The sequence below is a fragment of the Vulpes vulpes genome, unplaced genomic scaffold, assembly GCF_048418805.1.
Source record: "Vulpes vulpes isolate BD-2025 unplaced genomic scaffold, VulVul3 u000000899, whole genome shotgun sequence".
Lineage (NCBI taxonomy): Eukaryota > Metazoa > Chordata > Mammalia > Carnivora > Canidae > Vulpes > Vulpes vulpes.
Window position 1 is genome coordinate 4,074,039 of NW_027325780.1, and position 13,552 is coordinate 4,087,590.

General features: G+C 46.8%; 1 protein-coding gene across 2 annotated transcripts in view; it reads left to right on the forward strand.

Moving 5' to 3' along the window:
• Nucleotides 1–5,437: 5,437 nt before the first annotated feature.
• The window catches only part of SCARB2 (scavenger receptor class B member 2), a 102,950-nt gene continuing 94,835 nt past the window's right edge, over nucleotides 5,438–13,552 (forward strand). The window contains exon 1 of one of the 2 annotated variants that reach the window (XM_072745432.1): nucleotides 5,438–5,815. In XM_072745432.1, coding sequence (XP_072601533.1) covers nucleotides 5,699–5,815 — 117 coding nt within the window. In that variant the 5' untranslated portion in view covers nucleotides 5,438–5,698. The remainder of the gene's footprint in view (nucleotides 5,816–13,552) is intronic. The other variant, XM_025992966.2, reaches the window with a different exon arrangement.

Here is a 13,552-nt window from a genome sequence, read left to right on the forward strand (position 1 = left end):
TTGGCATTGTATTCACACAGGAGGCTTCCGGGTAATAATTTCAAAGAGGTTCAGGAATGTGGCACTAGTAAGAGGTGAGGGACAGGTAAGATCAGAAGAATGGAGGCAGAACTTTTTTCTTATGAATCATTCATTGCTCAGGGTTAAGGATACTCCACAGACATTTAGAAAAAACAAATATCAAATCACTAGAGTATAGATTGCCTTCGAATAACCGTAAGAAAACCAAGAAACCTCTGGGAGTCAGGCCTACACAATGTAAGGAAGGCCTAGGGCCACTTCCATTCTTTTTTTAGGCTTCCAGAATATTAAATAATTAATAAATGACAAAAAATGGTGTTTCCTTTATCTATCATGACCTAACAAACTACCCCCAAACTGAGTAGCTTAACACACAACCATTTATTTGCTCACAATGGTGCAGTTGGGATAGGACTCTGCAGAGACAGCTTGTCATCTCTATTCCATGTAGCATATGGCTGTATTCATCGGGAGGTTTAGATGGGCTAGGACATCCCTCATGGTCTCTCATTCTTCAGAGTCTCTCTCCAGGTGGCCTCTCATCACCCAGTAGTCTAATCCATGCTTCCACCATGGGAGTTGGATTGCAAGAAGGTAAAGGAAGGGGCTGCCAGGCCTTTTAAAGCCTAGTTTGGGAATTGGTATGCTGTCATCAGTTCTATCACATTCTATGGGTTGAAGCATGTCATAAAGCGAGCCTGGACTTAAGAGGTAGAGAATAAACTCCACCATGGATTCCAGGGGCAGCAGGAGTCTACAAAGAGTTGTTGACAGTCATGTTTGGAGATTGTCTATCATTCCTGTAAAAGTTGTAGTGTTCTTTCTTTCTTTCTTTTTAATTTTTTATTTATTTATGATAGTCACACAGAGAGAGAGAGAGAGGCAGAGACACAGGCAGAGGGAGAAGCAGGGTCCATGCACCGGGAGCCCGACGTGGGATTCGATCCCGGGTCTCCAGGATCGCGCCCTGGGCCAAAGGCAGGCGCCAAACCGCTGCGCCACCCAGGGATCCCTCTCTCTCTCTCTTTTTTAAAAGATTTTGTTTATTTATTTGAAAGAGAACATGAGCAGGGAGAGGGGTGGAGGGAGAGGGAAAAGCAGGCTCCCCACTGAGCAGGGAGCCCAATGTGGGGCTCCATCCCAGGACCCTGAGATCATGACCTGAGCCAAAGGTGGATGCTAACTGACTGAGCCACCGAGGTGCTTTATTTTTTCTATTTTTATTTTTTTTGGTGCTTTATTTTTTAAAAGGATTTTATTTATTTAGTTTTTCTCTTCCTGAGTCTTGACTGTGAGATTTGCAGCAGGCGCCAACAGTCATTCATTCATAAGGGCACTTGTTCTCAAGTTCCTATTCTTCTGATTTTAGGTATAGAAAGGTAACTAGGAAGATTCCTGATTGTCTCCCTGCCAGGGCATCAGTCTCCCCATCTAACTAGTAGCAGCAGTTATCTCCTCCCACACCGTCTGACCCTCTAGAGAGTGATTATGGAGCAGGGGGTGGGTTATTAGTCTTCGTACCTGTCATGTAGCCACCACTCCTTATATGTAGAGTTGAGTCTCATCTGTAGAGTGAAATCATTCTAGAGTGTGCACGTGTGCACACACACACACACACACACACAAGACTTAATGCCAATTAGCAGTGGTGGTGACATGTCTTATTTAGACCAGAAATAAGGAGGATGCTTGTGTGAGAATGTGGGGGTTTGGGGCATAGTCCCTATCTGTACCTTCCATGGGTGGAGAAAAAAACTTCTTTTTTTGAGCAGAAACCCAGCCAGGCCAGGTGCTAAAAAGCTGCATCAGCTCTTTATAATATGACAGAAATTACTGTGGGATCACAGACTGTTATTTGGGGAGCATGTGTTCTTTTTTTTTTAAGCTGTTTATATTTTCCGTAATTAGGTCCTTTTTGTTCTTAGTGTTTAGAGCATTTTTTAAATGCTAGTCTGGTCAGCTGTGCTAAGAGGAACCAAGAAAGAGGTTTTTGTCTAGTCTGGACCAAAGTTTTAAAGGGGAAGCTGCTTACCAATCGCCTGACATAGTGGAAACAATGGCATGCTGTGCCTGAGTGAGAGAGTCTCAAAGAGAAGGTAAACTGAGGGCAACAGAGTGGGAAACTCACGTTCAGGGGTTCTCCCCACACCAAGATGTATTTCTCAAATCTAGGCCCATCTCTCCATCCACATTCTCTATTACTCCCCTAGTGACCCAGACAAGAGGCAAAAAGGACCTCAGTGAATAATGAAAAGGAAGACTGCACTGGGATTTGTGGCTCAGGGCTGGAGTCGGTGTTACTTGTGGTGTTTGCTCTCGAAAATAGAGCTAGCAAACAGAAAATCCAGTCTTAGCTGGGATACAGGGGAGGAAGTGTTCAATTTGAGCATGAACTGCTGGGAGCCAAACCGTCAGGAAGGAAGGTTACCAAATTTTTTTCCAGGTTTTTTTTTTTTCTTTTTAAAATTTTACTTATTGGGATCCCTGGGTGGCGCAGTGGTTTGGCGCCTGCCTTTGGCCCAGGGCGCGATCCTGGAGACCCGGGATCGAATCCCACGTCAGGCTTCCGGTGCATGGAGCCTGCTTCTCCCTCTGCCTATGTCTTTGCCTCTCTCTCTCTCTCTCTGTATGACTACATAAATAAATAATAAAAAAAAATATAAAAAAAAAGAAAAAAAAAAAGAAAAAAAAAATTTTACTTATTTATTTGAGAGAGAGAGAGTGAGCAAGCATGAACTAGGGGGGAGGGGCAGAGGGAGAAGTAGAAGCAGACTCCCCCTTGAGCAGGGAGACAGATGCCAGGCTCAATCCCTGGACGACCCTGAGATCATGACCTGAGTGGAAGGTGGATGCTAAACTGACTGAGCCACCCAGATGCCACCCCCCCCCCTTTTTTCTAGATAATGAGGGAGAGGACACACTCATATTTGCAGAGGATCCCAACCATTGCTTAGGAAGGGGACGAGCAAAGGTTAGTGGGCTAGCATGGTCTCTTAACCAAAGTGGGGCACAGGGAGAGCTAAGGTAGATAGCAGGACTCTAAAGCAGAGATGGGGGCAGAATAAAGCATTACCATGGCAGGAGTAGAGGTAGGGAAAGACTGCTGATTGTGGGTACATGAAGACCAGGGACCACCCAAGTACTGTGACCATGAGGCTTGGGAGAGTTGAATCATTCCAGACCGCCTCCCACCCTCCTCTCTAGCCTCCCTGGGCTGCTGCTGGTAGGGCTGAGAGCAGGCACCACTGTCACTGTCTATGTCCCAGGTTTAGTCTTGCCCTTGCAATCTGTTCCAGTTATCCAAAACTGAGCAACATGCTAGGCTAAACCTTAGTGGATTAAGACAACAACCGTCCTTTATTTTGCATTTCAGGCAGGGTAAGGCAAGGACCACTTTGCTCCATATTTCTGGGGCCCATGACTCAGATGGCTGGGGCCAGCAAGGGCCTGGCGGTACACGTCTCTTCCTGCAGGCTCAGGTCATCTCCCTATTGTCTCTCCTGTGTTCTCTAGCATAGAGATCTCAGTGTAGCTAGACTGAAAGGTGGCTCAGGGCTCCAAGAACAACAATTTCCAGATGTACCAGGCAGAAAGAAAGTGCAAGGCATTTGTGATCTGACTTTAGAAGTTCCCAGATATATGATTTCTACCATATTTTATTGGTTTAACGAGTCACTAAATCCAGCCCAAATTCAAAGGTAAATGTATAGATCCCACCTCTCAATAGGAGTGTCAAAGAATCTGCCACCATTTTAAAGGCATCTCACTGAGTCCTTAGCAAAGTCTCCCCACTGAACTCCCTGTCTGCAGATTCTCATTGATGGCACTAGGAGGCAGGAATGCACAAAGGTAGAAAAAGCAGGGGCTTTGGAGGACACTAGGCCTGCATTCCTGTTCCAGCAGGATCCACCATTCAGCAACTGGTTGAGCTTGTTAGGTTACTTACCTTTCAGAGCCATGGTTTCCATGTGTCAAAAGGGAATGATACTCAGAAAATGCAGTTCTCAGATCTTCCAGTGCAGAGCATAACTGACCAATGGATCTGTCCCAGGGACTGAGATCTGAAGTCTGTCCTGATATTCACTCCCAGCCTGGTGCAGAGACCATTTTGCTGGGGCTGCTCCCATCCCCCGACTAAGTAAGAGGTCTGTTTCTGGGAGATGCCTGACTCCTGGGGCAGACCAACGTGGCTTGAGGACTGCCCTGCCACCAGCAGCCTTGCTGAACTTTCTAAGAGTTGCACTGTCCTATCAGAAGCTTCCTTCTACTCAGCGGTCCTTCTTGCTTCTCTACATAGCTCCCATCTGCATCCCAGGTCCAGCTTCCTGTGTATGTTTCCACATCAGTCTTTTGCATAGTATTCCTGTCTGGCACTGCTTTCGGGGGTGGGGTGGGGGGGGGGCACAAATAGCCACAAAGTCTCAAGGCTGCCGTATGAAAATGGGTGTGTGGGGAACCCTGGGTGGCGCAGCGGTTTAGCGCCTGCCTTTGGCCCAGGGCGCGATCCTGGAGACCCAGGATCGAGTCCCACATCGGGCTCCCTGCATGGAGCCTGCTTCTCCCTCTGCCTATGTCTCTGCCTCTCTCTCTCTCTCTCTCTCTCTCTCTGTGACTATCGTAAAATAAAAAATAAATTAAAAAATTATTTAAAAAAGAAAATGGGTGTGTGGGGATCCCTGGGTGGCGCAGCGGTTTGGCGCCTGCCTTTGGCCTTTGGCCTTTGGCCTGGGGCGTGATCCTGGAGAGGCGGGATGGAGTCCCGGGGCATGGAGCCTGCTTCTCCCTCTGCCTGTGTCTCTGCCTCTCTCGCCCTCTCTGTGTGACTATCATAAATAAATAAAAATTAAAAAAAAAAAAAAAAAGAAAGAAAATGGGTGTGTGTAAGCACCTAACCAAAGGCCAGTATGTGGTTGACATTCACTCAACTAATGCTGCGTCCCTGCCGTGTGCAGGCTCTAGTCTGCCTGGGACGTGGTGGTGAGCAAAGCAACTGGGAACAGGTCACTACCACCTGCTTCACGCTTCTTACTGAGTCCCACTGCCAGGGATAAAGTCCCAACTCTCCCGTGGGGCACAAAGAGCCTTTAAGTCGGACCCCAAGGAACCTCAACACCCCCCCACCCCGCCCTGTATTCTGCACACCTGATCCTCGAAGCAAAAGGAACTTCCCTCTTTTCTGTTTCTATTCTGCTCTTTCATCCCCAACACACTGTCCTCCCCCCTCCCCCCTCCCCCCTCGTCCCCACCCAGCACGCGACACACCCTCACGCACCCTCCGGGGCCGAGGCCGGGAGGACACGCTTGTGGGCACGGACTCAGCCTGCACCTCCGAAGAGCGCGTGTCGCGGGGTGCGGCGACCGTGTAGCCGTGTCCCCGCGATCCGGTGAGCTCGTCCGGGGCGGGCGCTGCGTCCTCGCGAGTCCCGGCGGCCGCCGCGGGGCACATGACTGCGGGCCCGCCCCGCCGCCTCCCCGCCTCCCCGCCTCCCCGCGCAGCCGCCGGCCGCCGCCTCCGGGCTGCGGCGTCTCTCCTGCCGGCTGAGCGCGGCGGGCCCGGCTGCCGAGCAAGGGAAACCGAAACCGGAGCGGGAGGCCAGGCCGTTGCAGTCCGTCTGGCCGTCCGTCCGTCCGTCCGTCCGTCCGTCCCTGCCTGCAGGGCTGCCGCGGGCCGGCGGGGATGGGCAGGTGCTGCTTCTACGCGGTCGGGACGCTGTCCCTGCTGCTGCTGGTGGCCAGCATCACGCTGCTGGTGGCCCGGGTCTTCCAGAAGGCCGTGGACCAGACGATCGAGAAGGTGAGGCGGCGGGGCTGCGTGTGCGTGCGTGTGAGTGTGCGTGTGAGTGTGTGAGTGTGTGTGAGAGTGTGAGTGTGCGTGTGAGTGCGAGTGAGTGTGAGTGTGCGTGTGAGTGAGTGTGAGTGCGAGTGTGAGTGTGTGAGTGAGTGGGAGTGTGAGAGTGTGAGTGTGAGTGTGTGTGAGTGTGTGAGTGGGAGTCTGTGAGAGTGTGTGAGTGGGAGAGTGTGTGAGTGTGAGAGTGTGTGAGAGTGTGTGAGTGGGAGTGTGAGAGTGTGAGTGTGAGTGTGTGTGAGTGTGAGTGCGTGTGCGTGTGAGTGTGTGAGTGTGCGTGAGTCTGAGTGAGTGTGAGTGTGAGTGAGTGTGCGTGTGAGTGTGTGAGTGTGCGTGAGTCTGAGTGAGTGTGTGAGTGTGTGAGTGAGTGAGTGGGAGTGAGTGGGAGTGAGCGTGAGTGTGTGAGTGTGTGAGTGTGAGTGTGAGAGTGTGAGTGAGTGTGAGTGAGTGTGAGTGTGTATGAGTGAGTGTGAGTGTGAGTGAGTATGAGAGAGTGAGAGTGAGTGTGAGCGAGTGTGTGAGTGAGTGTGAGTGTGAGTGAGTGTGTGTGAGTGTGAGTGAGTGTGAGTGGAGTGTGCTTGCTCGCGCGCTCAGGCCCGTGTGCGCGCTCCGTGCTGCCGGGACGCCTCCAGCCCCCATCCCCCACCCCCCACCCCGCCTGCTGAACTCGGTGCCGGGAACCCCTGCACCCTGGCGGGTCCTCCCGACTAGAGCTCCCCATTCTTGCTGGTCTTTTCGGGACTGACAGGTAGGGGTTAAAGGCGGGTGGAGAGGAATAATAGAAAACTGTGGATCTAGACTTTTTCAAAAGGCTTTCATTTACATTCTATCATTTGCCTCCCCTTCCACGCCCTCCTTATGCCTCAATCTCTGTTGGGCCCAAATAGATTTCCCTTCTACTTAATGAAAAAACAAAACTAAATGAAAAACATCACAACCAGGGCAGGTTTGTTGGCTGCCTGCTGTGGCTTTGAAGTGGTGTGGGGCGGGGCATGCGGAAGGAGTGTGCGGTCTATTGTGTTCTTGCCTCCCTGGACTAGGCAAGGCTGTTGGTAGAGAGGCCAGGCCTCTGCGCCGGGTGGCATTTCAGTCCATCAAATCTGTGCTGGTTTCCCTCTGACTAAACATGTGCTATCTCATACCAACAGTTTGTATTGCTTTGTCTCACCCTGGATTGTGCTCTTCTTAAAACAACCATAAGCTTCAGACAAGGATGCATTTAGATTCTGGAAAGAATCTGAACCTGTCTGTGACACTACTTGAGTGGACTGGAGAGCTGGTCTTTTAAGAATTTATCTATATATTTTTTAGAGCTGGTCATTTTAGAAGACTTCTGAGTCACTTGACTTTACCAATGCTCTTTCCTTTCACCCACATCCACCAATCTGTGTGGAAAGAGGAACAAAAGAGAGATATTGGGATCACTTTTTCTTTAAAAAAAAAGAAAAAAAAAAGAGAAATCATTGTTGCAGCCTTTCTTGTTAGCACCCATAGCCTGGTGCTTACTTTCTCCCAGTGGTTTGTATTTGCTGTTGCCTGGATGAAAAAGCCAGTTTGATCACTGAACTCCCTATTAGTCGAGTTGTCTCATTCAGGTGGCAACAGACATATTCCTTTAATAGAGGCTCCCAAAAGCCATCAATTACTTGAAATCTGACAGTTAAAGATAAATTAAAAAGTCACAGTAAGCTAATTAATTTTAAAGTTCACATTATTATGGGAAGATGAAGCTCACTGTCTGAGCTTCCCAAAGACCACTGTTTTTCCTGAGCAGCCATGTTCAGAGGAAAAACCAAATATAATCTTCCCCACTCCTGGCCATCTGCAAATCCATGGCAAGATTGTTTGAGGATATGGACTCTTGCTTGGATGACCAGAGTTAAGTAATCCAATCATAGTCAGTATGTGAGTCTTCTTGTGTGGCTTTAAGAGGCTGTTTCAGGAGAGCCCCATGAGATGAGTGGTCTCCCAGGTGCCTCAGATATTACCAGCCCTTAGATGCTCTGTGGGTCTCCATTTCGTGGGCAGGTAGGAAGGTGGCTATGAGGCAGCCTGCCTGGGCCTTGAGTTTGCATTGATATTTGGTGATTGGCCTTTTTATGTGGTTTTATTTGTGAGGAATGGACTCTGATCAGACTAATAAATTATAGAACAGAGGAAGTAGACTTTCAGAATGGCCCAGCCCCATGAAGGAACACTGAACAAAGTAGCATATGAAATTAAATGATAGGGCTAGTTTTGGTGGACAGGAATATTGAAAGTCCGCCAGGGGTCACACATTACCATCAATACCATTCTCTTCTCCTGGGTCACCTGTGGTGTGGTAGCATGGGATGGTGGGACAGAGTAAGGACCCCTAGACATGAGTCCTGGCTCTACCATGTACTCGCTGGGTCACCTTGGGCCAGGTGCTGAACTGAGCCTTCCTTGATTCTGGGTTTCCCTGTCAGTAAATGGGGATAATAACAAGTCCAGAGAATAGAAAGCTTATAAGAATTATTAGGGAAAACAGGTAATTTTCTTGGGATATAGTTAGTGCTTTGTAAAGGAGTTTTATTTTTGTTAGAAGCCACATGAGCACAGACAAAATACTTGAGATTTGAAGTCAGACACGCTGTATTCAAATCCTGGCCTTACCATCTGCAAGCTTTTTGATTCTGGACAAGTTATTTAACTTCTCTGAGCCTCGATGTCATTACTTGGGAAAGTGAGGATGTTAGCCACTTGGGGACAGTGGTGCATTAACTGTGAAGCACACCAAGCTTAAGCTCAGGCCCTCACTTACACGGGCCCTTCTAACAGCCTGGACCTAATTCTGTGTCTAAAACTTTCTTTCTCTTAGGAAGGGTCTCCTCACATTGTATAAGCTTCCCATGAATCCTGGACCTGCCTCTGTGTGTGTCGTTGGGAGATTGAGTGAGGTCATCTGTGTAAAGCACCCAGCACAGTATCAGGCAGGGGATGGGTGATCAGTCATGGCAGCCGCCATCATGTCCAAGGTATTGTTACAGAGCAATTCCGTCATCACTTGACCTTAATATACTTGTAATGAAATCCACTCTGATACTCTCAGTTCTTAGGGGTTTTTTTGTTTTGTTTTCATTGGAAGATTCTCCATGCCCTGGCTTGTCTATATCAAAAAGAGAAGAGAGGAAAGGCATGAAATTCAAATGAGTGGGTTTGGCTAATTGTGAGAAGCGTGGTAACATAATTTCTATTAGAATAATTTGCAGGGAGGATTTTAAGATTAAAGGGAGATTGAAATTTTGGCCAGTGAATGGAATAGAAGGAACTAAGACAGTTTGGTTTCATTCTTGGCCTCACTGGTTACTGCCTTGTATTGGACAAGTCCTGCAATTGTTTTTGCTTCAATTTTCAATTGTAAAACAGGTATAGTAATGTATCCCCCTTTGTCTGCTCACACCCACTTCTTGGGGGATATTCTAAGCATTAACCAGGCCTTCTCTGTCAAGCATTCGTTTTAATTTGTTTGTTTTTCTTTTGTTTTAAGATTTTATTTATTTATTTGAGAGAGAGAGAGAGAGAGCGTGAGCAAGGGGCCAGGGAGGAGCAGAGGGAGAGAGAGACAAGCAGAGTCCCTGCTGAGCACAGAGCCCAGTAGGGGGCTCGATCTCATGACCCTGAGATCATGCCCTTAGTCAAAAATCAAGAGTCAGAGGCTCAGTTGACTGAGTCACCCAGGTGCCCCTAAAGCATTCTGACTCCTCTGAAGATGGAGCTTTGCAGAAACCGTTCAATCTCTGCCCACTCCCTACTCTTCCCCCCACCCCCCCAGCCTGGAAGGGCAGATTTTGATGCCCTGGCTCACTTGGTAACTCCACTGAATGTCCTGGCCTCTAGCACAGTGCCTGGCCCATGGCAGGTACACAGTAAATGTCTGTTGCCTCACTTTTGATCATTCTAGCTAAAAGAGCAGCATTCTAAGAATCAGCAGACCTTGGTTAAGATTCTTTTTTTCTGTCACTAACAATATTTGGATTAAGTTGAGCGAGCCAAGTAGCAAATATTGAACTGCCCAAAACTTCAGGTTTCTCATTTTGAAAATGGGAGTAATAAGAAGACCTGCCTTGGGATCGTTGCAAGAATGAAATGAAAGGACTGATGTAAAGCACCTAGCACAACACCTTGCATAAGGCCCAAATGTTAATAGTTGTTATTGTTTGTAACTATTATTTTGTCCTCTGTAGGCTGGAGATAGATAAGTTTCCTTCTTGATCCAAACTTCTGAGATTTTGTGACACAGGCATGTAAGCTTTGTTTAAGAGCTTTGCAGCTCTTTGCAGCTCAGCATATTAAATTTGCCCTTAGACTTACTGGGAGTTTGAACATCTCCCAGAAATGGGAATGCAGAGCCAGCCAGAGTCAGAGTTGGCTAAAAAGAAAAGGGCTGGCAAGGGAACCAGTGAGAAGGAAAGAGACAGTTCACATGTTTTGCTTCCTGTTCACAGGCCAAGGGAGGATGATAGCATTAGGTGTCAGGGATGAGATGAACAGGACAAATATACTTCTCATTGGCCGGGACCTAAGACTCTAGGCAAGCAAAAACAGCTATAGCCTCTCTTAGGAGCCATATAACTTTGGAGCTATTTTGCAGATGCCTCAAGAAATAAAATATAATCACTGCTAATTTAACCAAGTAACATTAATGGTAGGGGATGCCTGGTGGCTCAGTCGCTTAAGCGTCTGCCTTAGGCATAGGTCATGATCCTGAGGTCCCGGAATTGAGCCCCTCATCGGAATCCCTGCATGGAGCCTGCTTCTCTCTCTGCCTATGTCTCTGTGTGTCTCTCATGAATAAATAAATAAAATCTTAAAAAAAAAGATGATGGTGAGTATCAGATTGCCTTTATATTAATGTACCACTGGAAATGCAGATAACTGACTTGGAGAGGTCGGGGTAGGGTGAGGCACACAGTGGGGTCTCCTCACTTTTCCCATCCCAAGGATGACTATATACCCTGTCGCCAGCAACAGTCCTGCTTTATTTACACCTGTTGTCCCGGCATAATTAGTAGCACTCTCTTTTCTTTTAAAAGACCCCTGGCTTGAATCATCAATTCTATCCTCTACCACATTGTCCTCCACTTCTTAGTAATAAAGAGGAGCAAGGAGCTAAACCCACTCAAGCTGGCTCCAGAATGATGAGACTTTTTTTTTTTTTTCTGTAAAGCTGAAAGAGGAAGCTCATGGAAGTCTGAGGGTGAGAACCTAAGGCCTCCTGAGAGTACAGTAGAAACTGCAAAGTCAGCAGAACCTAGGCACACTTTGTATCTCTCACTAGCTTCCTCTGTTTTCCCCTACCAAATAGTTTCCTCTGTTGACTCATTGGTCCTGGACTGTTTACTTCTCAGAGGTTTCCTCAGTCCCAATGCTATGTGACGTTTCAGCTGCTGAGCCTCCCATAGAAATGCTTTATCTCGTGGCTTCTCTTTTCCAAATTTGTAACAGAGTAATGTGATTGGCTCAGTAGAAGCAGAAATCATAGAGCCTTAAACAGAGGCAGTATCCTCGCAAAATTCTTGAACTCCTAAGCAAAATTATCCAACTCCTCCCTGGCATTTAGAAATGTGATCTTGTGGGACACCTGGGTGGCTCAGCAGTTGAGAATCTGCCTTGGGCTCCCTTCGGGTGTGATCCTGGGGTCCTGGGATCCACTCCTGCATTAGACTCTGCAGGGAGCCTGCTTCTCCCTCTGCCTGTGTCTCTGCCTCTCTCTCTGTCTCTCTCATGAATAAAATCTTAAAAAAAAAAAAAAGAAATGTGATCTTGTGATATCAAAATCATATTATGTTTCTTTCAATATCTTACAAAGGTACGAATTTGTACCTTACTCCACTTCAAACAATGGAGTAAGCCAGTAGTTCTCAGTGTAGTCCCTAGACTTTAAGAAGTACATCAAAATCACTTCTAGAGTTTAAAGAATGCAGATGCTACCAGCCCTGCTAATCAGACTCCTTAGGGTTGGCACCCAAGTTAAAAAGCTAACCATGAAGCCTGTGGCTGGTTTGGATAGTGATTATGGCAGCCCACATCTTTATTCTTTGAGATGGCATTTTTTTTAACCTTCATATTTTATTCTTTATTTTTCTGATAATGAATACATGCTATTATAAAAAGTCAGATACAAGAAAAATTAATAAAACAAAGATAACTACTGTTAACATATTGCTAATTCCACATTTTTATTTATGCACATATAGTAACATACACTGTACAAAAATGGGTGCTTCTATTCCCACTCTTTATTTATTTTTAATTTCATCTGATATAGTTGACATATAAAAGATGATAATTCTAGTTGAGGATGTTACTACTAATGATTACTATTATTTTTCAAGTTCACATTAAAGGAAGGATTTGAGCAGGGGGAGGGGAAGGGTGTTGCTTGTGAGAACCATTTTCACTTTCTTAATAAAGTGCTAGATTTCTTTCTGTCAGGCCATAGCAGAAGGGCCATCTGTTCTGCCAGGCATTTGCTTGTTTCCTGGGGAAGAATCAGCAGGTGGGATTGTAAGATCATTAGTGAAAGCATAGGATGTTGGCCAAGTCACTAGGCATTTAGGGCCTGTATCATCAATATGTGTAACATTTAAGCACAGTATACTAAATACAGGGACCATTTTTCATCAAAGCTGGTAACTAGTCCAAAGCAACTGAGGAAAATAAGGCTACTTTTGGTGTTTGCTGTCTATATCTAAAAGTACTTTTATGCCTATGCTTTGGCAGTCATTCATTTATTTAGCAAATATTTATTTTTTTTTTTTTAAGATTTATTTATTTATTCATTCAGAGAGAGCGAAGAGAGAGGCAGAGACACAGGCAGAGGGAGAAGCAGGCTCCATGCAGGAAGCCCGACGTGGGACTCCATCCCGGGTCTCCAGGATCAGGCCCTGGGTGGAAGGCGGCGCTAAACCGCTGTGCCACCGGGGCTGCCCTATTTAGCAAATATTTAAACATTTTTTTAAATTTTTATTTATTTATGATAGTCACAGAGAGAGAGAGGCAGAGACATAGAGGCAGAGGGAGAAGCAGGCTCCATGCACCGGGAGCCCAATGTGGGATTCGATCCCGGGTCTCCAGGATCGCGCCCTGGGCCAAAGGCAGGCGCTAAACCGCCGCGCCACCCAGGGATCCCCCTATTTAGCAAATATTTATTTATTTATTTATTTATTTATTTATTTATTTATTTTTTAAATTTTTATTTATTTATGATAGTCACAGAGAGAGAGAGAGAGGCAGAGATACAGGCAGAGGGAGAAGCAGGCTCCATGCACCGGGAGCCTGACGTGGGATTCGATCCCTGGTCTCCAGGATCGCGCCCTGGGCCAAAGGCAGGCGCCAAACCGCTGCGCCACCCAGGGATCCCAGCAAATATTTATTGAGGGTATACCATTTGTGGGGCAATGTGCTAGGAGCTGTGGATACAGAGTAAAGTAGACACAATCCCTATCTTGCAGAATTTATGATCTAATTCAAAATTTGGGGGCTCAGGCCCCTTTACACTCTTAAATTGAAGACCCCAAAGAACTTGTGTTTCTGTGAGTTATAGCTATCGATATTTATAATATTAGAAACTAAAACTGATAAATTGGGCAGCCCCGGTGGCGCAGCGGTTTAGCGCCGCCTGCAGCCCAGGGCGTGATCCTGGAGACCCTGGATGGAGTC